The sequence below is a fragment of the Gorilla gorilla genome, chromosome 9 (assembly GCF_029281585.2).
Source record: "Gorilla gorilla gorilla isolate KB3781 chromosome 9, NHGRI_mGorGor1-v2.1_pri, whole genome shotgun sequence".
In the NCBI taxonomy this organism is placed as follows: Eukaryota; Metazoa; Chordata; class Mammalia; order Primates; family Hominidae; genus Gorilla; species Gorilla gorilla.
Window position 1 is genome coordinate 32,936,146 of NC_073233.2, and position 27,195 is coordinate 32,963,340.

At 37.3% G+C, this 27,195-nt stretch overlaps 1 protein-coding gene across 6 annotated transcripts in view; it reads left to right on the plus strand.

The window, feature by feature from the left end:
• Window positions 1-27,195, plus strand: part of ANO3 (anoctamin 3) — a 472,830-nt gene that overhangs the window by 409,961 nt on the left and 35,674 nt on the right. For all 6 annotated transcript variants that reach the window (XM_063711053.1, XM_063711054.1, XM_031016410.3 and 3 more), the window contains 2 exons: window positions 92-256; window positions 25,037-25,073. In XM_063711053.1, coding sequence (XP_063567123.1) covers window positions 92-256; window positions 25,037-25,073 — 202 coding nt within the window. The remainder of the gene's footprint in view (window positions 1-91; window positions 257-25,036; window positions 25,074-27,195) is intronic.

Consider the following 27,195-nt stretch of genomic DNA (forward strand, 5'->3'; position numbering starts at 1 on the left):
TCTTGGGGACAGTAGATTTGATCTACAGTTTTGCTTTTGACTTGTTAATGATGTAAAATATGGATGTTTTTTCTGGTGTCCAATATTGTAGATATCCTTGGTGATCACTGCGGTGTTTGGAGTCGTGGTGTACCGCCTGGTTGTCATGGAACAGTTTGCATCATTCAAGTGGAATTTCATCAAACAATACTGGCAGTTTGCAACATCTGCTGCTGCTGTCTGTATCAATTTCATAATCATTATGTTGCTGAATCTTGTAAGTGTCTATAATGTTATTCTTCAGTAGACAAAAAAGGAGTGGAAAAGGGAGAGGTCTATGTTTCCTTTATATTTGAAATGTATTTACATGGAGCCAAAATAAGACCAAGCCACATTTCTGTCAATGACAATTCAGTTTAACAGAAAAGATTTCATCTTTGTAGTTTAGATGATAGATTTTTGAAATTAAAATAAATGCTAATTGTAGTATCTTCCCTGTATTTTGGGTTTATAATCTGATTAGTGATAGCTTCCATTCAGTTAGTATCTCGTGTGTGCTAGAGATGGTGCTATGCACTTTTCAAACAAATAAAGAATTGTTTGGGCTTTAAAATCATCCCAATAAACTCCATTTTATAGGAAAACTTGTTGGAAAGATATGGGAAAATCTTTCTGAAAGCGAAGTATTGTTATCTACTAGTCTTCATGTGAAATGAAAAACAGTAAGGCAATTATTCCAGTTTTCTTTCTCTGGAACTAACGTTTCTCTCTCCCCTCTCTTCTTCCCTCTCCTCTCCTCTCCCCTCCCCTTCCCCTCTCCCCTCTCCTCCCCTCTCCTCTCCCCTCCCCTCTTCTCTCCCCTCTCCCCTCTCCTCTCCTCTCTCCTCCCCTCTTCTCTCCCCTCCCCTTCCCCTCTCCCCTCTCCTCCCCTCTCCTCTCCCCTCCCCTCTTCTCTCCCCTCTCCCCTCTCCTCTCCTCTCTCCTCCCCTCTTCTCTCCCCTCTCCTCTCCTCCCCACCTCCCTTCCCCTCCCCTCCTCTCCACCTCTCCCCTCCCCTCTCCCCTCCCCTCCGCTCTCCTTTCCTCCTCCCCTCCCCTCTTCCCCTCCCCTCCTCTCCTCCTCTCCCCGTCTCTCCTCTCCTTCCTTCTCGTCTTCTCTCTCTCCCTTAATCCCTCCCTCTCTCACTTCCTCTCCCTCCCTTCCTTCCTCTCCCTCCATTCCTTCTTCTCACTCCCCCTCCCTCCTTCCCTCTCTCCCTTTCTACCTTCTTTCCTTTCTCTCCTTTTCCCATTGCTTCTCTTTGCATGCCTGCTCTATTCTATCAGGAAGATAACTGTTTTTTGCCTAACTATACCATTTTGTCATAGTCTGGCATGCTGTGGCATTGCTACGCCTTTATTATCTTCTTTGACTCTCTCTATGACCATGTTCCTCATGTTTCAACTGCTTATTTAACTTAAATCATCCAGTATTTTTATGTGCTAGTTACTCAAAGAAAGCACCTTTTTGTTTCAACATCACATGCACTTAATGACTTGTGGACCAAATATCCATGCTTGATGGGACTAGAGTATGCATAGGCCTACCTCTTCAATCAGGTCTATCAATGGGAACCAATTTCCTCTGAAAATAGAAGGCACCTATTGGCACATTAAGGATAATATCTTTAATTCTTCCAACAGCTCCACAAAGTCAATTTATTCTTCATTATGTAAATAATGAAACTGAGATTCAAAGAGCTTAAATAACCTGCATATAGTAAGTGTTAATGTTAGTATATTTACATCATGAGATAATTTATATGACATAGCTGAGCCATACATAAGTAATAAGGTTGGTATTATAGATAGATAATATGCATTTGGTTCCAAATGTGATTGATACTCATGTTACTTGTTTAGCCTGGAGGGAGTTGAGACCATTTGCTATTTAACTTTAAAACAATAATCAGAGAAGATCTTAAGAGAAAAGTGAACAGTCACAGTTATAAATGAGTACTTATTATTATGAGGACAATAGTTAACATATTCTACGGGAGTTTGCTTTGCTCAGGTCCAGTTTAGTTTGTAGAAAGAGAATTATGTTTACATTATCTCTAAACGAGCCATAAAATAATTTATGCTCTTGACTCATTATTTAAAGTGTATAATAAACATTGAAAAAAATACACTTTTAGAAGTAGGAAACCCATATGGTAGTATATATAAGATAGTATAGGTTGTGCACTGCACAAACATCACATTGATGGAAGAGCCATTTTCAGCACAGACACTGTAGATTTTTATATTTTTGCTGTTACTTTTCTGGTATATAGTAAAACATCTTGTTTGTAACAAAATCAGTACAAACTATGACAGCTTTTCAGTAGACAGAGGTTATTGCAATTGGCCCTATTATCTGGGAAAAGATAACTAAGTAGTTGTGTTGATTTCTAGGTCACACAAGCAGTTGCCCAATTTGATCTTAAATTGACTCATTTCTTATTGTAAGTAGGTTGGTTGACAAAAAAATTAATAATAGTAGCTGGTCATAGTTCTGCTACCCAGGATCTTATAGTCTAGTGGGGAAAGAGAATTGAAGAATTCAGTGAAAAATGCACAATAGTTGAAGCAAAAAGGGCCCTGAGTAAGGTGAGAAAAAGGTAATCTATTGCACGTGAAATGGGATGGTAAGTTTTATGATAGTGGATCAGAAGACTTGAACGGAAGAAGAGAGGGTGCTTATTCTGATCAGCCAAGAAAGAGCAGAAAGGAGATTGTTGTTTGAAGAAATTCAACCCACAAATGGACAGAAGCACAGAAATGCACGTTCTTTGCCCTAAGGAAATAATGAGAAGTGTCTGTGAAGCATATTAGAATAAAGAAAAATAAGATTAGAAAACTAAATCAGTGCCTAGCTTTGGAGGTGTGAGTGGCGTGTAAAGAGTATGGATATGATGTTGTTTTTTGCCCACTGTGGGCAGTGGGAAGCCACACTTGATGGTATTTGATAGGTAAATAGCCACAAATCATCTTATCAGATACATTTATAGATATAAAAGAGATTAAAATATTAGAAGAGGGGCCAGGCATGGTGTCTCACGCCTGCACACACTTTGGGAGGTCAAGGCAGGAGGATTGCTTGAGCCCAGCAGTTTGAGACCAGCCTGGGCAACATAGTGAGATCTCATTGCTACAAAAGTTTTTTTTTTCTTTTCTTTTCTTTTCTTTTTTTTTTTTTTTAAGCCAGGTGTGGTGGTGCACACCTGTAGTCTCAACTACTCAGGAGGCTGAGGTGGGAGGGTCAGTTGAGACCAGAGTCCAAAGCTACAATAAGCTGTGATCACCCCACTGCGCTCCAGCCTGAAGGACAACATGAGACCAAGTCTCAAAAAAAAAAAAAGAAGATATTACTGTGTAATAGAACACTAGAACTTATTTCTTCTATCTAATTATAATTTTGTACCCATTGATCAACGTCTCCTCATGTAATTGCTACCCCTCCCCAACCCAAGTAATTACTGTGCTGGTAAGTTTGAAAACTCTCAAGAAAATGTAAGCCTTTCTGGGGAAAAGATAAATAGTCACAACTGCTTAAAGTAAAAGTAGAGATTCTAAGTAGATTGTCAATCATGAAAGAAATTGAAAGAAAGATTACAAACTAACAAAGCAGTCTTATCATAGGCACCGTATTACATTTTTAAAAAATTTTAAATAAAAAGATAATTACCTGTTGTGCAAATTAATCCAGCATTTAGATAAAGAAATAATGCTTCCTGGGCAAACATAAACCTGATTTTTAAAATATATCTGGCAAAGGTAGAATCAAAACTCAAACTAAAGAGCATTTACAGCTATATACATAATAATGGCAAGTACAGATCAAAATATTTTCTAGAGTTATCTCTTGAAAGGAAGAATACAAGTAATTTTTATTTTCTTTACATATTGTCTAATATTTATCACCTATTTTGAGTTTTCTAGATTTGCTACAATAAGCTTATATTCTATTCAACTCTAGTAAAGGACAAACCTTTTTTAAAATTAATTTCCAATATTCTATTTTAAAGGAATTATCAATAATATCATCCAAGATTCATATAGAAGGATTATCATTGTAGTATTATTTAGAGTAGTAGATATTAAAAAAGAGACCCCTTAAATAACCAAAAATAAAAGAAAGTTATTCAAATTCTATGTAAGGTAGTATCATATAAACTATTAAAATGCTCTTTGAATGTTATTTAAGAACATGAAATACAGTTATATAAGGATATAAAAGTTTACTTGATTCCATTTTTTCTAGAATACACATACAGTCTCCTGGATTTTGAAACTTTAAGAAATTATAATCAAATATTAACAATATTGGTCCCTCAATAGTGAGAAAAAATGTGGCACACCCTTTTGATTTAGTATACATTTTGCTTATAGGGATTTGTATTTGTTCACCTAGTATATTTATTTTAATTCACATATTGTAATGGTACAGGTTTAGGAGTATAATTGGATGTTTTGAACATATGTATGTTGTATAATTGTCAACTCAGGGTATTTAGCATGACCATCACCTCATGGCATTTATCATTTCTTTGCGATGGTCATCCAAGCCTCTTTTCTAGCTATTTGGTAATGTAAAATACATAAGTGTTACACAATGTCACCCTACTGTGCAGTAGAACACTAGAACTTATTTATTTTATCTAATTATAATTTTGTACCCATTGATCAACCTCTCTTCATCCTCCCCTCCCCAACCCAGTATCTGATAACACTTCCTCTATGATATGAACTCATTTATTGATTTTTAAGAAATCCTCTCCCCATTGCTTGTTTTTGTCAGGTTTGTTGAAGATCAGATGGTAGTAGATATGTGGTGTTATTTCTGAGGTCTCTGTACTGTTCCATTGGTGTATATGTCTGTTTTGATACTAGTACCATGCTGTTATGGTTACTGTAGCCTTGTAGTATAGTTTGAATTCAGGTAGTGTAATGCCTCCAGCTTTGTTCTTTTTGTTTAGGATTGTCTTGGCTATACGGGCTTTTCTTTGGTTTCATATGAAACTTAAAGTAGTTTTTTTCTAATTCTGTGAAGAATGTCAATGGTAGTTTGATGGGAATAGCATCGAATCTATAAATTACTTCGGGCAGTATGGTTATTTTCACAATATTGATTCTTCCTATCCATGAGAATAGAATGTTTTTCCATTTATTTATGTCATCTCATATTTCCTAGAGCAGTGGTTTATAGTTCTCCTTGAAGAGGTCTTTCAGATCCCTTGTTATCTGTATTCCTAGGAATTTTATTCTCTTTGTAGCAATTGTGAATGGGAGTTCATTTATGATTTGGCTCTCTGCTTGTTTATTGATGGTATGTATAGGAATGCTTGTGATTTTTGCATATCGATTTTGTACCCTAAGACTTTACTGAAGTTGCTTATCAGCTTAAGGAGTTTTGGGGCTGAGACAACGAGGTTTTCTAAATGTAGAATCATGTCATCTGCAAACACAGACAATTTGACTTCCTCTCTTTCTATTCGAATACCCTTTGTTTCATTGTTTTGCCTGATCGCCCTGCCCAGAACTTGCAATACTATGTTGAGTAGGAGTGGTGAGAGAGGGCATCCTGTCTTGTATTGATTTTCAAAGAGAATGCTTCCAGCTTTTGCTCATTCAATGTGATATTGGCTGTGGGTTTTTCATAAGTAGCTCTTATTATTTTGAGATATGTTCCATCAGTACCTATTTTATTGAGAGTTTTTAACCTGAAGGGATATTGAATTTTATCGAAGGCCTTTTCTGCATCTATTGAGATAACCAAGACAAATTTTTGTCATTGGTTCTGTTTATGTGATGGATTACGTTTATTGATTTGCATATGTTGAACCAGCCTTGTATCCGAGGGGTGAAGCCAACTTGATGTTGGTGGATAAGTTTTTTGATGTGCTGCTGGATTCTGTTTGCCAATATTTTATTGAGGATTTTTGCACCAATGTTTGTCAGGGATATTGGCCTGACATTTTCTTTTTTTGTTGTATCTCTGCCAGGTTTTGGTATCAGGATGATTCTGGCCTCATAAAATGAAATAGGGAGGAGTCCCTCTTTTTCTATTGTTTGGAATAGTTACAGAAGGAATGGTACCAGCTCCTCTTTGTACCTCTGGTAGAATTCGGCTGTGAATCCATCTGGTCCTGGGCTTTTTTTGGTTGGTAGGCTATTAATTACTCCATCAATTTCAGAACATGTTATTGTTATTGGTCTATTCAGGGATTCAACTTCTTCCTGGTTTAGTCTTGGGAGGGTGTATCTGTCCAGGAATTTCTTCCTTCCATTTTTTCTAGATTTTCTAGTTTATATGCATAGAGGTGTTTATAGTCTTCTCTGATGGTAGTTTGTATTTCCGTGGGATCAGTGGTGATATCCCCTTTATCATTTTTTATTGTGTCTATTTGATTCTTCTCTCTTTTCATCTTTATTAGTCTGGCTAGCGGTCTATTTTGTTAATCTTTAAAAAAAAAAACCAACTCCTGGATTCATTGATTTTTTTGAAGGGGTTTTCATGTCTCTACCTCCTTCTGTTCTGCTCTGATTTTAGCTATTTCTTGTCATCTGCTAGCTTTTGAATTTGTTTGCTCTTGCTTCTCTAGTTCTTTAAATCGTGATGTTAGGGTGCTGATTTTAGATCTTTCCCACTTTCTCTTGTGGTCATTTAGTGCTATAAATTTCCCTGTAAATACTGCTTTAGCTGTGTCCCAGAGATTCTTGTATGTTGTGTCTTTGTTCTCATTGGTTTCAAAGAACTTATTTATTTCTGCCTTAATTTTGTTATTTACCCAATAGTCATTCAGTTCACTTTCTATGTAGTTGTGTGGTTTCGAGCGAGTATCCTAATCCTGAGCTCTAATTTGATTGCAGTGTGGTCTGAGAGACTGTTTGTTATGATTTCTGTTGTTTTGCGTTTGCTGAGGAGTGTTTTACTACCAATTATGTGGTCAATTTTAGAATAAGTGTGATGTGGTGCTGAGAAGAATGTATATTCTGTTAATCTGGGGTGGAGAGTTCTGTCGATGTCTATTAGATCTGCATGGTCCAGAGCTGAGTTCAAGTCCTGAATATCCTTGTTAATTTTCTGTCTCATTGATCTATCTAATATTGACAGTGGGGTGTTAAGGCCTCCCACTATTCTTTGTTGGTTTAAAGTCTGTTTTATCAGAGACTAGGATTGCAATCCCTGCTTTTTTTTTTTTTTTTTTTTTGGCTATTTGCTTGGTAAATTTTCCTTCATCCCTTTATTTTGAGCCTGTGTGTGTCCTTGCCCATGAGATAGGTCTCCTGAATACAGGACACAGATGGGTGTTGACTCTTTATCAAATTTGCCAGTTTGTGTATTTTAATTGGGGCATTTAGCCCATTTACATTTAAGGTTAATATTGTTATGTGTGGGTTTGATCCTGTCATCCTGATGCTATCTGGTTATTTTGCACACTAGTTGATGCAGTTTCTTCATAGTGTCATTGATCTTTATATTTTGGTGTGTTTTTGCAGTGGCTAGTACCAGCTTTTCCTTTCCATATTTAGTGCTTCCTTCAGGAGCTCTGGCAAGGCAGGTCTGGTGGTGATGAAATTCCTCAACATTTGCTTGTCTGGAAAGGATTTTATTTCTCCTTTGCTTATGAAGTGTAGTTTGACTGGATATGAAATTCCATATGATATTATATGTAATTGTTTTGAAAATTCTTTAAGAATGTCAAATATTTGCCCCACTCTCTTCTGGCTTGTAGGATTTCAGCTGAGAGGTCCACTCATAGTCTGATGGACTTCCCTTTGTAGGTGACCCGAAATAAAATACAATATTTTAAATTTTTAAACAAAATAAAATATTAACATGACTTCCCTTAATATTTTTTCCTTCATTTCGACCTTGGAGAATCTGATAACTATGTGTCTTGGGGTTAATCCTCTCATGGAGTATCTTGTTGTTCTCTGTATTTCCTGAGTTTGAATGTTGGCCTGTCTTGCTAAGTTGGGGAAGTTCTGCTGGATAATATCCAGAAGTGTGTTTTCCAGCTTGTTCCATTCTCCTCATCTCCTTTATATACTCCAATCAATTGTAGGCTTTGTCTTTTTACACAGTGCCTGTTTCTCAGAGGCTTTGTTAATTCCTTTTCATTCTTTTTTCTCTAGTCTTGTCTGCATGCCTTATTTCAGCAACGTGGTTTTCAAACTCTGACATCCTTTCTAATATTGCCAGTGGGGTGTTAAGGCCTCCTACTATTATTGTGTGGGAGTCTATGTCTCTTTGTAGGTCTCTAAGAACTTGCTTTATGAATCTGAGTGCTCCTGTATTGGGTGCATAGAATCACTTGGTCGATTCAGCTATTGATACTTGTGTATGCTTTATGAAGTTCTTGTGTTGTGTATTTCAGCTCCATCAGGTCATTTATGTTCCTCTCTAGATTGGTTATTCTACATAGCACCTCCTCTAACCTTTTACCAAGGTTCTTAGCTTCTTTGCATTGGGTTAGAACCTGTTCCTTTAGCTCAGTGGTGTTTGTTATTACTCATCTTCTGAAGCCTACTGCTGTCAATTTATTCTCATCCTTTGTCCAGTTCTGTGCCCTTGCCGGAGAGGCGTTGCAATCATTTGGAGGAGAAGAGGTACTCTGGCCTTCTGGGTTTTCAGCATTTTTTCGTTGATTCTTTCTCATCTTCATTAGTTTGTCTAGTTTCAATCTTTAAGACTGCTGACCCTTGGATGGGGTTTTTGTAGGGACTTTTTTGTTGTTGTTGATACTGTTCTTGCTTTCTGTTTGTTTTTCTTTCAATGATCAGGTCTCTCTTCTGTAGGGCTGCTGCAGTTGACTGGGGGTTCCCTTCAGGCCCTATTCATTTGGTTCACCCCCATGCCTGTAGATGTCCCACAAGGAGGCTGGAGAACAGAAAAGATGGGTGCCTGCTCATTCCTCTGAGATCTCTGACCTCCAGGAGCACCAAGCTGATGCCAGAAGGATTTCTCCTGCATAGGGTGTCTGACAACCCCTGCTGGAGGGTCTCACTCAGTTGGGTGGCATGGAGTACAGGGGCAATATAATGAAGCACTTTTACTGTCCCTTGGTGGTGGGGGTGTGCTTTGCTTGGGGGAAACCCAGTCTTCTGGGCTGCCTGGATTTCTCAGAATTAAGAGGAGGAAAGGCTAAGTCTGCTGGTTTATAGAAACTGCAGCCACCCCTGTCCCTAGGGACCCAGGCCCAGGGAGATTAGAGTTCTGTCCCTGAGCCCCTGGCTGGAGTTATTGGAGTTCCTGCAGAGAGACCTTGCCCAGTGAGGAGGGATGGGTCAGGGTAAGGCCTGAAGAGGTACTCTGGCTGCAGTCTGCCACAGCAGACTGTGTTGGGCTGTGGGGGACACCTCTTGTGAACAAACTGTCCAGCCTCCCTGGCTCCAGCACGGGAAAAGCACAGCCTGGAGTTATAGAGATACCTGCCATCTTCCCCGGCCCAGGTAGCTTAGTGTGTTAGGCAGCTATTAGTCCCAGTGCTGGCTGCTGCCTGTCCTTCAAAGAGCTCAAAGGGCTCAGACAGCAGGCACCTGCAGCTGTGGTGCTGGTCGCCCCTCCCCCAGGGAACTCAACGGGTTAAGCAGATTCTAGTTGAGAGGCTTTTGAGAATCTGTGCAGCTCCATGGTTGGGACCCTAGTCCCCGGTGGCATGGGTTCACAAGTGGGATCTTCAAATCCATGGGTTGCAATAGTTCCGTGGAAAAAGCAGTTTCCCAGGCTGGGTAGCACGCTGACTGGCTGCCTCCCTTGGCTGGGGGCATGGAGGCTCCCCTACCCCCTGTGGCTCTCAGGTGGGCCACCACACCACAGTGCTGTTCCTTCCACTCAGTGGAGCACGCCAACCGCCTAGTCAAGTCTGATGAGAGAACTTGGATACCTTGGTTGCAGGTGCAGGATTCACATGCTATTCACATGCAGGATCACATGCAGGATTCACATGCTATCCTGCAGGTGCAGGATATCACATGCTATCCTGCAGGTGCGGGATATCACATGCAGGATTCACATATCCTGCAGGTGCAGGATATCACATGCAGGATTCATATGCTAATATTCACGGTTCTTTTGGAGGGGAGCCTGCAATTGCCGCTGCTTCTAGTCAGCCATCTTTGGCCCTGCCCCCCACCACATTTTCTTCATCTATTCATCCATTGAAGGACATGTGTTGATTCCATATCTTCACTATTGTAAATTGTGCTGCAATAAACGTAGGAATTCGGATATCTCTTCAACATACTGATTTGATTTCTTTGGATATATACCCAGTAGTGAGATTGATGGATCATATCGTAGTTCTATTTTTCATTTTTCTGAGGAACCTTCATAGAGTTTTCCACAGTGGCTATACTAATTTACAATTCCACCAACAGTGTGTAAGTGTTCCCTTTTCTTTGTATCCTAGCCAACGCTATTTTACTTTGTATTTATTTATTTATTTGAGACGGAGTTTCGCTCTTGTTGCCCAGGCTGGAGTGCAATGGCGTGATCTCAGCTCACTGCAAACTCCACCTCCTGGGTTCAAGCGATTATCCTGCCTCAGCCTCCAGAGTAGCTGGGATTACAGGCGTGTGCCACCGCACCCAGCTAATTTTGTATTTTTAGTAGAGTCGGGGTTTCTCCATGTTGGTCAGGCTGGTCTCTAACTCCTGACCTCAGGTGATTCGCCTGCCTCAGCCTTCCTAAGTGCTGGGATTACAGGCGTGAGCCACCGCGCCCGGCCTACTTTGTATTTTTGATTCTAGCCATTCTAACTGGAGTGAGGTATGATCTTATTGTGGTTTTGGTTTTCATTTCTCTGATGACTAGGGATGTTGAGCATTTTTTTTTTTTACATACCTGTTGACCATTTCAATGTCTTTTTTTTTGAGAACTGCCTATTAAAGTATTTTTCCAATTTTCTAATCAGGTTATTTGTTTTTTTGCTGTTATTTAAGTCCCTATATATTCTGCATATAAACCCCTTGTCAGATGTATAGTTGCAAATGTTTTCTCCCATTCTGTTGTTTCCTTTGCTGTGTATAAGCTTTTTAATTTGATGTGGTCTCATTTATCTATTTTTCGTTTTGTTTCCTGTGCTTTTGCAGCCTTTTTAAAAAACATCCTTGCCCAGCCCAAAGTCATACAGCATTTCCCCTACATTTTCTTCTAGTAGATTCATAGTTTTAGGTTTTACATTTGAGTCTTTAATTGCAATTGAGTTGATTTTTGTTTGTAGTGAAAGATAGTGTTGTTTTTTGTTTTTTGTTTTTGCACATAGGTATTCAATTTTAGGTCCTAGGCCTTTTTTCGGTAGATGACTATTTATTACTGATTCAGTTTCCTCACTCATTATTGGAGTGTCCAGATCTTCTGTTTCTTCCTAATTTAATCTTGGTAACTTGTATTTGTCAAGGAATCTATCCAGTTCATCTATGTTCGCAAACTTTTTGGTGTATAATTGTTCATCATAGTCTCTTATGATGCTTTGTATTTCTGTGATGTCACCTGTAATGTGTCCTTTTTCATCTCTGATTTTACTTATTTAGGTCTTTCCTCTTTTTTCTGTGGTGACTGTAAGGTTTCTCATATTTGTTAATCTTTTCAATAAAACTGTTAATTTTGTTGATTTTTTTGAAAACTTCAAAAGTCACTATTGTATTTATTTCTGCTCTGAGCTTTATTATTTACAATTTGGAGTTTCGTTTGTCTTTTTTTCCTACTTTTTGAGCTGCATGGTCAGGTTATTGGGAATCTTTGTTTATTGTTTAGGCATTTATTTCTATAAACTTCTCTCTTAGAACTGCTTTTGCTGTGTCTCATAGGTTTTGGTATGATGTGTTTCCAGTCTCATTGGTCTCAAGTAATTTTTCAATTTCTCTTTTAATTTATTCATTGAATTATTTGTTATTTAGAAGTATGCTGTTCAGTTTTCATGTTTGTAAGATTTCTTAACTTTTTCTTGTTTATTTCTAGTTTTGTAATATTGTGATCTAAAAGGATACTCGGTATGATCTCTGTCTTCTTAAATTTTTTAAGACTAGTTTTGTGGCCTAACATGTGATCTATCCTGGAGAATGTTCTATATGCAGTTGAGAAGAATGTTTACTCTGCAGCTGTTGGATGGAATGTTCTGTAAATATCTGTTATGTCCATTTGGTCTATAGTGTAGTTTAAGTCTAATTTTTTGTGTTGGTTTTCTGTCTAGATTATCTATCCACTGTTGAGGGTGGCGTGTTGAAGTTTCCCACAATTGTATTGTAGTCTGTCTTTCTCTCCCTTTATATCTGGTAATATTTGATGTACACATTTGGGTGCTCTGGTGTTAGGTACATATATATTTCCAATTGTTATACCCTCTTGTTGAATGGATCCCTTTATCATTATATAATTTTTTTTGTCTTTTTACAGTTTTTGACTTAAAGTCTATTTCATCTCATTTAAGTGTGGCTATTCCTGCTCACTTTTGGTTTGCATTTGCATGGAATATCTTTTTTCATGCCTTCACTTTCAGCCTACCTTTGTCTTAATGGTGAGGTGAGTCTTTTGTAGACAGCATACAGTTGGATGTATTTTTTAATTCATTTGGCTACTCAGTGTCTTTTAATTGGAGAATTTGTTCCATTTGTATTCACAGTTATCATTGATAGATAAGGACCTACTCCTGACATTTAGTTAATGATTTCTTGGTTGTTTATAAATCATCTGTTCCTTTCTTTGTCTCTGTTTACCTCCATGGGTTGATGGTTTTCTGTGGTGCTATGCTTTGTTTTCTTACTCTTTGCATTTGTGTGACTGCTGTAATTTCTTTCTTTCGGGCTACCATGGGGCTAACCTAAATAATCTTGTAGATGTATTATTTTAAGATTTATTATTTTAACGTAACTTTGGTCACATAAAAAATACTGTAGGCTTTTTCCCTCCCCCCGCAATTTATATTTCTGATGTTTAATTTTTACTTCTTCATCTATTAGGTGTTCCTAAGCCACGAATTCTGGCTGTTGTTTTTTTTTATTATTTGAATTTAAACCTTTCATACTAGATGATTGAAAGTTTACATAGCACCGTTATTTCAATGGATTATTCTCAGTTTGATTTATGAATTTATGTCTACTGGTAAGTTTTATGCTTTTACAAGTTTTCTTGACAATAATTATATTCTTTTTGTTTCCAATTGTAGAATTTTCTTTAGCATTTCTTGTAAGGCCAGTCTAGGGGTGACAAATTTCTTCAGCATTTGTTTGTCTGGAAAGGCCTTTATTTCTCCTTCATTTCTGAAGGATAGCTTTATGGATATAGTATTATTGCCTGACAGATTTTTTTTTCCTTTCAGCACTTTAAATATAACAACCCATTTTCTTCTGGCCTGCAGTTTCTGTTGAGAAATCTGCTGATAGTCTAATAGGGGCTTCATTTATATATAACTTGAAAGTTTTTTCTTGCAGATTTTGGAATGTTCTCTTTGACTTTTGGCAGTTTGATTAACGAGTACTTTGAAGAGGATCATTTTGAGTTGAATCTAATAGGGGATTTTTGAGCTTCCTGAATCTATCTAGGTATAAATATATCTCCCAATATTTGGGAAGTTTCTGTCTATTATCCTGTTAAATAGGCTTTCTGTGTCTTTCTCCACCTCTTCTCTCTCTAATAATCCTATAATGGGAACATTTGTTCACTTAATGGTGTTTCATAAGTCTCATACACTTTCTTTATTCTTATTTGTTTATTTACTTTTCTCTGACTGTGTAATTTTAAAAGATCTGTATTCAAGCTTAAAAATATATTATTTGATTGGTCTGTTGTTGGAACTGTCAATTGTATTTTTTATTGTATTTATTGAATTATTCAGCTTCAAGATTTCTGTTTGGTTCTTTTTTATGTCTATCTTTTTATTGTATTTCTCATTCAGATCATTAGTTATTTTTCTGATTTCATTGAATCATTTGTATGTGCTGTCTTGTATCTCACTGCATTTTCTTAAGATCATTACAATGCTTTTTTAGGAATTTCATAAATTTTCTTTTCTTTGGGGTCTGTTACTAGAGACTTATTGTGTTTCTTTGGAGGTATCATATTTTCTTGCTGTTTCACGTTTCTTGTGTCCTTATTTTGATATATGCAAATCTAGTGTAAATTTGTTCTTTCTGGTTTTATAGGATAGCATTTGTAGGAAGAAACTTTCTTTGGTAGGTGGTCCCAGAGGAGCTTTGGCTTTGGTTCTGAGTGGAATCTCTAGTGTGATCTTCATGGTGTTTCTTTAGCTACAATACTTGTCAGTGATGTCTGTGATATTGTCTCAGAAGCCCAGTCTATGGCTGACTATAAGGGCAATAATGTGGTTTTGCTTGGGGCTGGGGCAGCGGGCTGGATGTTAGCCAGACAAGGGAAGCTGCAGAGGGCCAACAATCTGTCTGGTGAGTTTCCTGCAGAGGCACTGGCCATTTCCAGGCTGGCTGTCAGAAGCCAAGCACAGATGCTCATGGGTGTAGTGGCACTGGGTGGTTTTGCAAAATTCTGTCTGAAGGGACAGGGTCACCACAGGACCAGCTGTCAGGCCATGCAGGAACATGCATGCACTTGGGCCAGGCAGGCTGTAGCAAGCTGTCCTGGGGATACTGCTGCTGCAGGACCCGCTTTCAGGCTGTACATGAACATATGCAGGTGTTGGGGAGGGGGGCCAGGCAGGTTGAAGCAGTTGTTTCTGGGGGTGGATTCAACATAGGACTGGCTGTCAGGCTAGGTATAAGCACTCACAGGGTTGGCAGACTGTGCAGTGTAGGTGCACATGGATGTGATGGCTAGCAGGCTGTTCAGCCACTTTCCTGCTGTGCAGGTTCACCTGTTTATTGGAAGGTTGTGACAAATACCACATGTGTTTGGATGCCAGGGTCTCAGTCCTTCAATCTGGCCTATGTTCTGGGCAGCTGAGGTCATGGTACTGTAAGCACTATGGTAGTATGATGGCAGGGCCTCAGGAATGGAAAGTCAATTGATACTGATCCCCAGGGCAAGACACACTGTATACATGGGTCCAGGTTCAAAATAGTACTGAGCCATAGCAGCCTAGGTCACAGTGGTGGGAGGTGCTCAAGGTGGTCTCTTACAATGAGGCAATGGAGTTGCACAGACCTCAGCTACTCTCCAGACTGGATTTGAGGCCTGTGAGGAATAGGGGCTCTCCTGTAGCAAGGATTGCTGGTGTTTGTGGTGGCAATGGGGACCACTGAGGATCTTTAACTTATGTCTTCTCCATAGGAAGAAGTACCCCTGACTCTGAGCTAATTCTGGTAAGGAAGAGAGAGTGGTAGAGGTAGGGTGTCTTCCTCTCTCTCTATGGTATCCTTGGTGTCTGTACTCCACATAGATTTTACCATTTCCCTGGTGCTGCCTAGCACTCTACTTCAGTCACTTTACTTACAATATAGTTGTTTATTTGTTGCTTTGGTTCCTTTTTGTTGGGGAGGGACGAGTGCCAGGTAACCGTAGTCAACCTTCTTTCTGACATCACTCTCTACATTTATATTCTATTCTATTTATATTATATTCTATAAAAAGAATATAACTTTTTTGGATCATTTGAACATTTATCTCTGTATATAGGTCTTGATTTATAATCAGAAGAAAACCCTTAGCTTTTAAAACATCCTACTATTTATATAAAATGAAGAACAAATTAGGAATGAAATGCATTTTCTTTTCTGTTTTTTTTTTTTTTTTTTCTTTATGAGTTACCCATAAAACCACTGCTATACAAGTAGCAACATTAGGTCACTTTTTGAGTTTTGTCTTTTGCCAAGTAAAGAAAAGATTTATCAGTGGCTGCGGCATCCCAGCACATATACACCCTATTCCTTCTGTTCTCATGTGTGGTTCCCTCTCTCCCCTGGCTTTCTCAATACTGTCCAAGCTTCTGTCAGTTTATATATATATATATATATATATATATATTTTTTTTTTCAGTTCCTCAATGGTGTCTTCACAAAAACACTGGACTTTGGACACAGGCAAAGCAGAAATTTCCTGCTTGACCTGTGTAATGCTGGCCATACTACATAACATCTATGAGCTGTAATTTCTGGATCTTTTAAATGAGGGACATAAAAATAACACATAGGGATATTGAAAGACTAAATGAGTAACCTCTCTAGTGCATAGAAGATGGTAATAAATGTTAACTTTCTCTACACTTGCTTCCCTTCGATATTTTAAGATTTCATTTCCCTTTTTAAGACTACCTATACTTATATTTCTTCTTGCAAAATACCAACTTTTACTTTTCTCCATTTTCTGCATCTTTAAGTTTGATCATTTATTTCCCTTCATTTCAAGGTTTGAAAACAATAACAACCTTTTCTTTGATCGTCCTAAATTCTTTATATCACGTCTGCATTGATTGGTGTTCACTTCTTATTCTTTTTAAATAAATGTTTTATATTACCCATTCATAAATATTTGAATGCTCAAAGCCATCTTTGGAGAGAAAGAGAATCACTGTTTTGTGTTTTGTCTTTCTATCAAATATGTCTAGTAATATAAAAAAGTTTTAAAAAAATATTTAATTAGTTCATGCTGAAATCATACCACTATGATAATTTTCAGTAATCTTATTTTTAAAATGTCTTACTCCTTTTAATGCCCTTTTAAGGTCTGTAATTATTTTATCTTTTATAGCTATGAACTATAAAATCAGTACATTGATATTATAAAAAGTAGTGAAGTATAAAAATGTTAGAAATGCTAAATAAAAGCCACTTTCCTCAGTTCATAATGCCACTCATCTCCCTTCTTACTATAAACCTAATTGTACCTGTTGGAGGTAATCAATGTTAATGTAGGTTGGTGCAAAAGTTATTGCGATTTTTGCTATTGAAAATTATGGCAAGAATCACAATGACTTTTTCACCACCCTAATAGTTTCACGTCCCTTAATTATCTTCTCCTCCCATTAAGTATTATTGCCTTTAAAGGAACACCCTGTGTTTCTGTTTTTTTTTTTTTTTTTTTTTTTTTTAGTAATTTGTTGCAAAGACATACTGATCTTCAAAAACATCTTGAAAAGATTAATGAACTGGCTTAATATTTTTGAAGACAGGGAAAGGAAAATGAAGGAGCCAAATATGGTTAATTAATTTTTACTTTGGAAGGCAAGCATGACAGGTCCTAGAACAGAAACTCCAGGTCCAAGATTCGATACTTAGTTTCCACCTTATGAAATAACTATATTCTCAAATAAGCTGAAAACTTGTCAGACCAAGCTCATGATAGAACCTGAATTTGAACAGAATGGGAGGTTTACCCTCAAACATTTTCTTACAAAATAGTTCTTTTTTATTATTTTTATTTTTTTGAGATGGAGTGTCTCTCTGTTGCCCAGGATGGAGTGCAGTGGCGAGATCTTAGCTCACCACAACCTCTGCCTCCTGGGTTCAAGTGATTCTCCTGCCTCAGCCTCCCGAGTAGCTGGGACTACAGGCGCGCGCCATCATGCCCAGCTAATTTTTGTATTTTTAGTAGAGACGGGGTTTCACCATGCTGGCCAGGCTGGTTTCGACCTCCTGACCTCATGATCCACCCACCTCAGCCTTCCAAAGTGCTGGGATTACAGACGTGAGCCACCGTGCCCGGGCCAAAATGTTCTTTATATTATCACTAATATTGCAGAAATCAAGATTTGGCTGAAATTTTCACTGTTGTACCAGACTCCAGTTTTATATTATTCCAGTTGCTTCTTAAAGTCCAATCTCTTAAACTGTCACTCTTCTCCACCTCCTACCCTCTTCCTTAGTTACCACACCTTCCATAGAATCACAGTTGGTTCTCATACCTATGGCTTTCTCTTTCTCTTATAAGGTTCCAGTACAACTTGCTCTTAAGTTTATGTGTTTAATGAGGCTTAATGTATTATTTATTCCAAAGCACTTGCATTTTACAGAAAACAAAGGCTGAACTCAGTGGAGTGAATCTCTAGTTGTAGAAATAAGACTTCAGAAGGCAAGTGAAGAGAGGATTATTGGAATTATAGAAGAATCTTTTGAGAGCCTCAGCATCCCACCAGCTCCACTTAATTGAATACTAGAACCCATGTATCTTCTTAGTGCTATAAAACAATTGTAGTTCCTGGGAGAAACCAGAAGCTACCTCCTGTTTTTCTAAATATCTATTTCTACTTATTGGTCAATTTGGCATAAAGATTCAGGGATTTTTGGAAGTGGAGTAGACCATAAATACTTCTCCTTTGCTTTTGCAACTAACTCAGGAGAAGATTATAAAATGAATTGAGTGCAAAGGAAGTGAACTATAATACAGCCAACTCAAACAATGTAAGAAGATGGTTATATTCCTCAGATTTAATTAGTATAAAATAACAATGCTCTTCTGAATTTATGCATTCTCTTTCTATTCAGGATGTTAAAGCACATCACAGATTATTAAATAGCCCTCTGATCACCTGAATATACAGGATTAACCTATGGATTTAATCAAGTAGGGCTAGATTAAAACCATTAATGTCAAATATTATACCATCAAAAGTATTTATTTAGAAAATCAAATGCTACCTTTTGTTATGCTATTTTCAGACCAAAACTAAATATGCAGCTAATAAAATATATGCTTTTTTGTTGTTAATAGATTGACTGCAGCATCCCTGTACCATCATTTTCTCCAAATGAGGGACTTAGATTAATATTCTATTGATCAAAATTGCTGTTCAAATATAATCCATGTACATGGGATTATAAAATATAGGCATAGAAAAATAGTTTAAATCAGTCAGACCTTTTTTTTTTTTTTGGTTAGGAACTTTTAACATAATTCTGTTTCTGTACATAGCCAGAAACCTTAAACTAGTTCTTACTTATTTCTTTTATCTCCTTCACAGTATCAGTGACTAACTGTTGTGAATTTTGCTTCTGTAACATTTTTATTATCCATTTTTTGCTCACCATCCTTGCTTCTCCTTCCTTAGTTCAACTAGTTGTCATTTTTAGCTTGGACTGTTGCAGCAGGCTTCCTGCTGGTTAGTCTTCCTGTCTCTAATCTAAACTCTTCCTATATCCCTTTCACAGGACTATTGGAAGGATCTTTTTAAATAGTAAACGTGCTTGTCATGTGCTTGAGGCTGTTTAATGGGTTTCTGTTGTATTTATTGGGTATAAATTCTAAATTCTTTAGCCTGGCCTGTGAGGCCCTCGTTGCTTAAAACCACTTTTCCATTCTCTTCTTGGCTAAAATTGTCTCTTGCTGCCCCTCTTTCCAAATCACCCTGCACTCCAACCTACAGAACCACTTTTGCTTGTCCCCCAGGGAACTTTGCTGTTTTATACCCCTGTCTCTTTCTCCACAGTGCTTCCTGTGTCTGGAATGCCAATCTTAATTTGTCTCCTTGGCGAATATCTCTTTATCTTTGAAAATTACAGTTAAGGAGCACTTCCTCCATAAAGCATTTTTTTCAATATTGTATTTAGAATTGAATTTTGTGCTTATTCTTCTCACAGGGTGTTTGGATATGTCAGTTATTCCTCCAATCAGATTCTTCTGAAGAATTAAGCAATCCATTTTGTGAATATTCTTCTGTTACAGTGCTTAGGATATGTCATTTCTCCCATTATCAGAGTATAAGCTCCTTATGAACAGGGGCTGTAGCTTCCTCATTTTTGTATGTCCACATCTTTAAATAAATTTGAAATATTTTATTCACCAAATATTTTAGCATCTTGCTTACTGTATGTGCTCAAAATTATTTTTTGTTATTGGAATTGTATTTTTAACATATTTCAAGTTTGCAGCACTTATTTTAATTTACACTTATAATCAAAGACTATACATTTTCTAAACATTTCAAAATAGGTGGATCATGGCATTCCTAAATATTTAACTGGGGAGAAAAATATGGGCTAATACAATCAAAATTTGGTTACAAGTCCATCTTACAGGTCATGAAAGCAATTTAAAATAGTATTTTCTATTTTTACTATTCATCAAATCACCTGGAACACTTTTGAAAAACTAAAGATTCTTTTTTTATTATTATTATTTTTTATTTTTTGAGATGGAGTCTCACTGTGTCACCCAGGCTGGAGTGCAGTGGCAGGATCTCAGCTCACAGCAACCTCTGCCTCCCTATTCAAGCGATTCTCATGCCTCAGCCTCCCAAGTAATTGGGGGCACATCACCACACCCGGCTAATTTTTGTATTTTTAGTAGAGATGGGGTTTCACCATGTTGGCCAGGCTGGTCTCAAACTCCTGACCTCGAGAGATCCGCCCGCCTTGGCCTCCCGAAGTGCTGGGATTACAGGTGTGAGCCACTGCGCCTGTGCCCGGCCAAAAAACTACAGATTCTTGAGTCCTGTTCAGAATCTCCTTTGTTGGGCTAAGAAATCTACATTTAAAACAAATCATTCAAAAATACTCTCTAGTAATTCTTATCCAGCCAGCCCCTCAAATAGCATTAGAAAATCATTAAGAGAGCTAAGGTAATTTTGATGCACAATCAGGATCAGAAATCCCATCTTCCAAAATTAAATTACAAATAATTTTATTTGACAATAATTAAAACATCAATGCATTATTTTTAACATCCCTTTATCAGGCATATAGCTAAACAACTACAAAGACAGAATTTGAAATCGAGAATTGCTCTTTCCTAGGCCTACCATTTTTCTTCTTTATTTTGCTACCCTCAGAAAAGGATATGCTACTCGAAGGTGCCAAAAGTGGCATGGTACTATTGTATCAGGAAATGTTCCTAAAAATATTTTAATGAAAATTAAATATGCAAAATTATTCCAAAAATGTATATTCTTGTTGCTTGACAATCCAACTTTAACTAATTTTGTCATGTTACAGCAGCATGACAGCTGCCTGGTCTCATGATTAAAGGGTAACTTTTAAGAAATATATAAGAAACATCAGAACAGAAGTACTCTTAGAGTTTGAAAAATCTGGAATTAGGCTAATTAAATCATTTCAGCATGGTGAAATTTTTTTAATCAAAAATTAAAATGTTATTAAAATCAAATTTTATAAATATTAAATTAAATTTATTAAAATTAAATTAAACTAAAATTAAAATTTTAATTAATTCCAATTAAAAATTTTTAAATTAAAGAATGAACTCCTTTTGGGTTTCCTCCTCTGATTTTAAAATCCATGTACCATGCACAGAGCACTCTAACAAAAAAAGAAAAAATCCTATCTACATTTGGCTAATGTAAGTACTCCATGGAGGTTCTGGACTTTTCTCCCTTGTTGATCCATTCCCATCTCTAGAGTCCAGAGCATACATCCCTATACTTCTTTCATGGGCCTGATCACTGAAGGCCTCAAAGTACACCTAACTTTCCTTAATACCTGGTTACCACTGGTTACCAATTACAATGCAAATAAGCTATTATGGAATAGGGTGGATCAAAGGGTTGGACCAGGCATCTTAACCAAGAAAAGAGGTAATGTCAAATGACTCATCTCATAAGAGGATTGGCTTTTTAATAAATGTATTTGTTTAGTTTGTTCATGTCTATGTCCATAGTTTCTAGAAATTCAGACAAGTAGATTACTGGAAAAGGGCAGGCTCTTTTCAATTCTGCAAAAGCTTGGAGTTTATTTTCACAGTGAAGGCTGTATTGTGTGGCTATGACTAAAAGATAAAAAGTTCTAAAACCCATGTAGAACCACCTAATATGCCCCCTCACAATAACCATGTCCTTTTCTTGCCTTTGCTGTTCTTTTTCTCCCAAACTGATTTTTGCATAACACCCCAAACAAGGCATTACTGGGAAGATGATGAAGTCTTAGCTGAGAATGAATTCCAAAATCCTTACCATGGCCTACTGTGCACTGAAAAAGTGTTTCCCTGTGAGATCTCAGTGACTCATCTCTTACTACTTCACTGTCTTATTGCTGCCACTCCTTTCTCTCTAACTTCCCTGCCCTTCATGAAATACATCAAGTCTGTGCCAGACTCAGAGCATTGGCATTCCCGTTTCTGTGTCTCAAAGGTACTTAGCTGAGATTTCTGCTTGGCTCCCTCCCTCATTGCATGCACTTCTCTGCTCAGATGCTACCCTCTGAATACTTTATTCAGGCTTTTAAGAGGCTTTTCAGAATACTCTTATAGAGTATAAAATAGTACTCTCTGTGTCTACCAAAACTCTCTATCCGCTCTGCTTGCTTTATTTTCCCTCAGAGCACTTTTCACCTCCTGACCAATTATGTATTTATTTGCCATTTATCTCTACCCACTGAAATTTGAGTTCTATGAAAGTAGAGATTATGTCTTTTTGATTCAGGTATGTTTGGTTTCTAAAACACTAACTGATGCACTAGAAATTTATAATGAATATATTGACTTAATTAATATATATGAATAAGAGAATTTCAGCTTACTAAATGCATCAGTGGCTGATTTTTTAAAGTATAGGTTCACCAACATGTTATCATGTGTGTGTATCAGGTAGGGCCTGGAATAGTTATCCCTGATGCCCTTTATCCTCTTCCCCAACAAGCACGTACTCATTCCGCTTTACACAATCACACACAAACGTACACACTCACAGCTTGTATGTACCGCCAAAGTGATTGCTGCCAGACACCATACAGTTGGATATATTTAAATCATTATTTATTTTTGTAGTCTGTAGTTTGAGATTTAACAATTCATTCTGCTTGAACTGATTTTGTAGCTCATCAGTGATGTTGCCAGTCAGCCATAGCATTTGGGCCTTGGATGATGCAGGTTTGCAAATACCCTAGAAAGTCTTCCAACAGCATTATGGCATCTTTTGTAATTTATAACTTTTTTCCCAGTGTTATTGTAACCCCCCTAATGCATCAGTTGCAGATATTTCCATCCTAAGTTTGTAGAGTGGCTCTATGTGCTAGATATTAAGACAAAAATTTGAATAGGACTGGGCGTGGTGGCTCATGTCTGTAATCCTAGCACTTTGGGAGGCTGGGGCAGATGAGGAATTAGAGACCAGCCTGGGCAACATGCCCAAAAGCCATCTCTGAAAAAAAAAAAAAAAAGAAAAGAAAATGAGCCAGGCATCATGGTGGTGTGTACCTGTAGTTATAGCTACTTGGGAAGCTGAGGTGAGAGGATTACCTGAGCCAAGGAAGTTTAGGATGCAGTGAGTTGTGATCATGCCATTGCACTCCAGCCTGGGTGTTAGAGTGAGACTTTGTCTCGAAAATAAATAAATAGTTTAAAATGAAATGGTTTATGTGACAAGGCACGATGTAGGTGGTGCTAGACAGCCATGATAGTCAATCCTGACTTTGCTACTTGCTCAGTAGTGTTGTCTCACTACTAAGGTGCCTGACATTCCACAACTTAGTTTCTTCTTCTGTAAAATGGGGATCATTATACCTACTTAACAAAATTGTTGTTAAGGAATAATAATATATGTAAAGCACTGTTTGGCACAAGCCAAATGGCAATTATTGAACTAGAACTAACTTTCAATCCCCACAAAGGCACTCAACTCAGTGCTAGAGGCATAGTGGGTGCTCAAGTACTATTTTTTGGGCGATTGAATCTATCCTGTTGTACTCCTTGGAGACCCTGCTATGATTATCTCACTTAATAAATAAGACATGAAAAAGAACCTGTTACAGTAGGAATCACTTGGTGTTCATGAATTCACAGTAATCTTATCCTAAAATTTGAAAATTATAGTTTGTGTAAAGCTAAAACAAAGACAAAAAAACCTGCACTAGGAAGAGAATGAGAGTATTGTACTCAGTGTAATCTTTCTGTCTCCAGATAACACTTTAACTTTTAGGAAGGGGCAGATTTGAATCACAGCTAAGATGAGTCATCACAATCATTTTGCTGAAAGAACTGTCAGAGAAGGGGAACAACTTTTAATATGTCCAGATGCATACCTTTTAATTTTTCATGCCAACAGGCAAGGTTATTGGAAATGATAATCTAAACAATTTTTTATTGAATTATGTGGTTATGAGGTAATAGTCATATGCACATACATATACCCACAAGTACTTCTGTCTATAGCGAATACTTTCCCAACTATATTTACTTGGAATATTCTGAAATGTATGCCCTTTTCTTGAGTCTATGTAAATATTGGTCAGAGTATATAGGAGAGGGGAAAAGATGGCAGAAGAGGAAAAGTATTATCAGAAAAATCAATTGTGACTTACAGATTCAACAGATTTGACTTATGCGTCTGTTTTAAATAACCACAAAAACAATTTTGTTTTTTACAAATACAAATATATACGGTCTTTTATCATAGTTTAGAAATTTCTTTATCAGTAGGACAGAATTCAAACTTTCACTTTGCCTTCCAGTGTTGTAAAAAAAACATAATTTTTTTAATTTTTAATTTTTATTTATTTTTATTTTTATTTATTTTTTATTTTTGAGACGGAGTCTCACTCTCGCCCAGGCTGGAGTGCAGTGGCACGATCTCTGCTCACTGGAAGTTCTGCCTCCCAGGTTCACGCCATTCTCCTGCCTCAGCCTCCCGAGTAGCTGGGACTACAGGCGCCCGCCAACATGCCCGGCTAATTTTTTGTATTTTTAGTAGAGACAGGGTTTCACCCTGTTAGCCAGGATGGTCTCGATCTCCTGACTTCGTGATCCGCCCACCTAGGCCTCCCAAAGTGCTGGGATTACAGGCGTGAGCCACCACACCTGGCCAAAAAACTGTAATTTTGAGCTCAAATCTCAGCTCAGCCATTGATTAGCTGAATGACTTTTAGGGACTTTTTCTCATTTCTTGATTTACAAAATGAAAATGAAGATAGCTACCAGAAAAGACTGGTTATTACAGATTACAAGTGTATCTACACACACATACATGTGCACACACATTTACATTCACATATATATTATATCAATTTCATTCATGTATGTATATATAAAGCCTTACATACTGTTTCAATAAATGTTTCTATTTAATGTAAAATGTAACCACTGTATAACATACGTTATAGATGTTTCTTCAAATAGTGTAAATACCAGCCTTTTCCAAAAGAGAAGAATAATGTTCACTATGTATTCTCTTTTATTACAGGCTTATGAAAAAATTGCTTACCTCCTCACCAATTTAGGTAAGTCCATTTTTCTTACTTCACTCCTTAGTCAAAAAATAACATATGAGCATTTCAGTCTGTAGTTACTTTATATAATGTAGCATTTTAATAACTGCAATTATTTAAGTATTTACCAATAAAAGGGAGAGGGGTAGTATAGGAAGTTGGTCTATATTGAATAACAATAGAGAGACAATGGATGTAGTTACGAAATATTTTTACTAGAAATCAGCACACCTAGTTCTTCCTACTTAGGAGTGCTTGCTTCTCCAACTTTTCAGTTCTTTGGGTTTTTCCTCAATATTTATTTTTTATCAAAGTGTTATACTACATGTACACTTTTTAAAAGCCAAAACAGTGTTAAGAGATTTACAATGAAAACCAGTACTTTACCACATCACCCATTCCTATTTTCTATACTAAAGGAACTACTTTTTAACTTTTTTTTTTTTTTTTTTTTTCTGAGATGGAGCCTTGCTCAGTCGCCCAGAGTGGAGTGAGGTGGTGACGCGATCTCGGCTCACTGCAAGCTCCACCTCGCAGGTTCACGCCATTCTCCGGCCTCAGCCTCCCGAGTAGTTGGGACTACAGGCGCCTGCCACCATGTCCGGCTCATTTTTTGTATTTTTAGTAGAGACGGGGTTTCACCGTGTTAGCCAGGATGGACTCAATTTCCTGACCTCGTGATCGGCCCGCCTCGGCCTCCCAAAATGCTGGGATTACAGGCGTGAGCCACTGTGTCCGGCTACTTTTTAACATTTTTATCTGTTTATTTTGTTATTTCCCACCATGTTTCCACGTAATATAGTTCTATTGCCATTATTGGATTTTATCTTTTGATAGCTATTGCCTTCCCATTATAAAAGTATGAATTATTAAGACTTAGCTCTTAATGTTCCCTGCAGTGCCCTGTCCCCCCCACACTCCATCTTTCATTATCTGATAAACACAGTTATTTCTCCTCCTTCCAAGGTGGATATATCAGCATTTTTAGCCAAATTAATCGTTAGTCTTCACATCATTATGTCTCTATAACTATTTTCATACCTAAGGCACGGTATATTCTATAATTGTGTATACTTTTTATACCACTTCTGTATTTTTTAAGCTAATAATGGCCACTTTTTTGCTTATTTTTTTACATACCTTTCTTAATTTATCCCAAAGGTTTTGCCAAGACTCTAAATTTTCTCTGAATATATTCAAACACATCAAGTATTATGCAAACTTGATTTTCTTCTTAGAGTTACCCTCTCAAGCTGTCTCCTCCAAACTAGATGGGTTATTTTCTAGGCTTGTAGCCAACTGCATCTAGACTTACTTTCATAAACACTCTGGGAATTCCTTTTATATTTTTCTAGAATTTGGAAACTACTTACTAAATCCTATGTCTTATTCCTTCTTGGCTCAGTTCCTTATTTTGCTACTTGTAAGTAAGTTTCTTAAAACTTTGTATACCTGAAAATGTCTCTATTCTAGCCTCAAACTTGATATCCATGTCCTGGGTATGAAACCGTATGTTAGAAATACTGCCCCTTTGAATTTTGAAGGAGCTTCATTTTCTTCTGGATTCCAGCATTGTTACTGAGAGCTCTGCTACCATTCTGATTCCCAGTCCTTTGCACAGGACATGTTTTGATTTTTGTTATTTGTTTATACTCTAGAATAATTTTGAATCTTTTCTCATTTTGAGATTTCACAATGATGTACTTTGGTGAAAACCTTTTATCATTTATTATGCTGGATGCTTAGTGCATCCCATCAATATTGATATCCATTGTGTCCTGTGGGAAGCAGACACTGAGATGGAGTTAGTAATGCAAGAGATTTCTTAGAGGAAAACTCCTGAGGAAAGGAGCAGGACTGGATAAGGAGAACCTCAGACAACAATGCAGATCTGATGGTTTTAACCAATCCAATGGAGAGCTCTAGAACAAATATTTCAAGTAAAGATTTAGAGGACTCTAACATTGGGTATAATTGAGTATAATTGGCCAAGACCTAGTACCCCTGTCATTCTGAGTCACTGGTTGGTTGTTGCCTGGGAAGAGCAAGACCTTGGCATGAAAGCTGAGGTATAGGATGAGGCTGGAAACAGCTGGAGGCTGACTGTACTCCTTGCAGCTGAACAGCAAGTTCT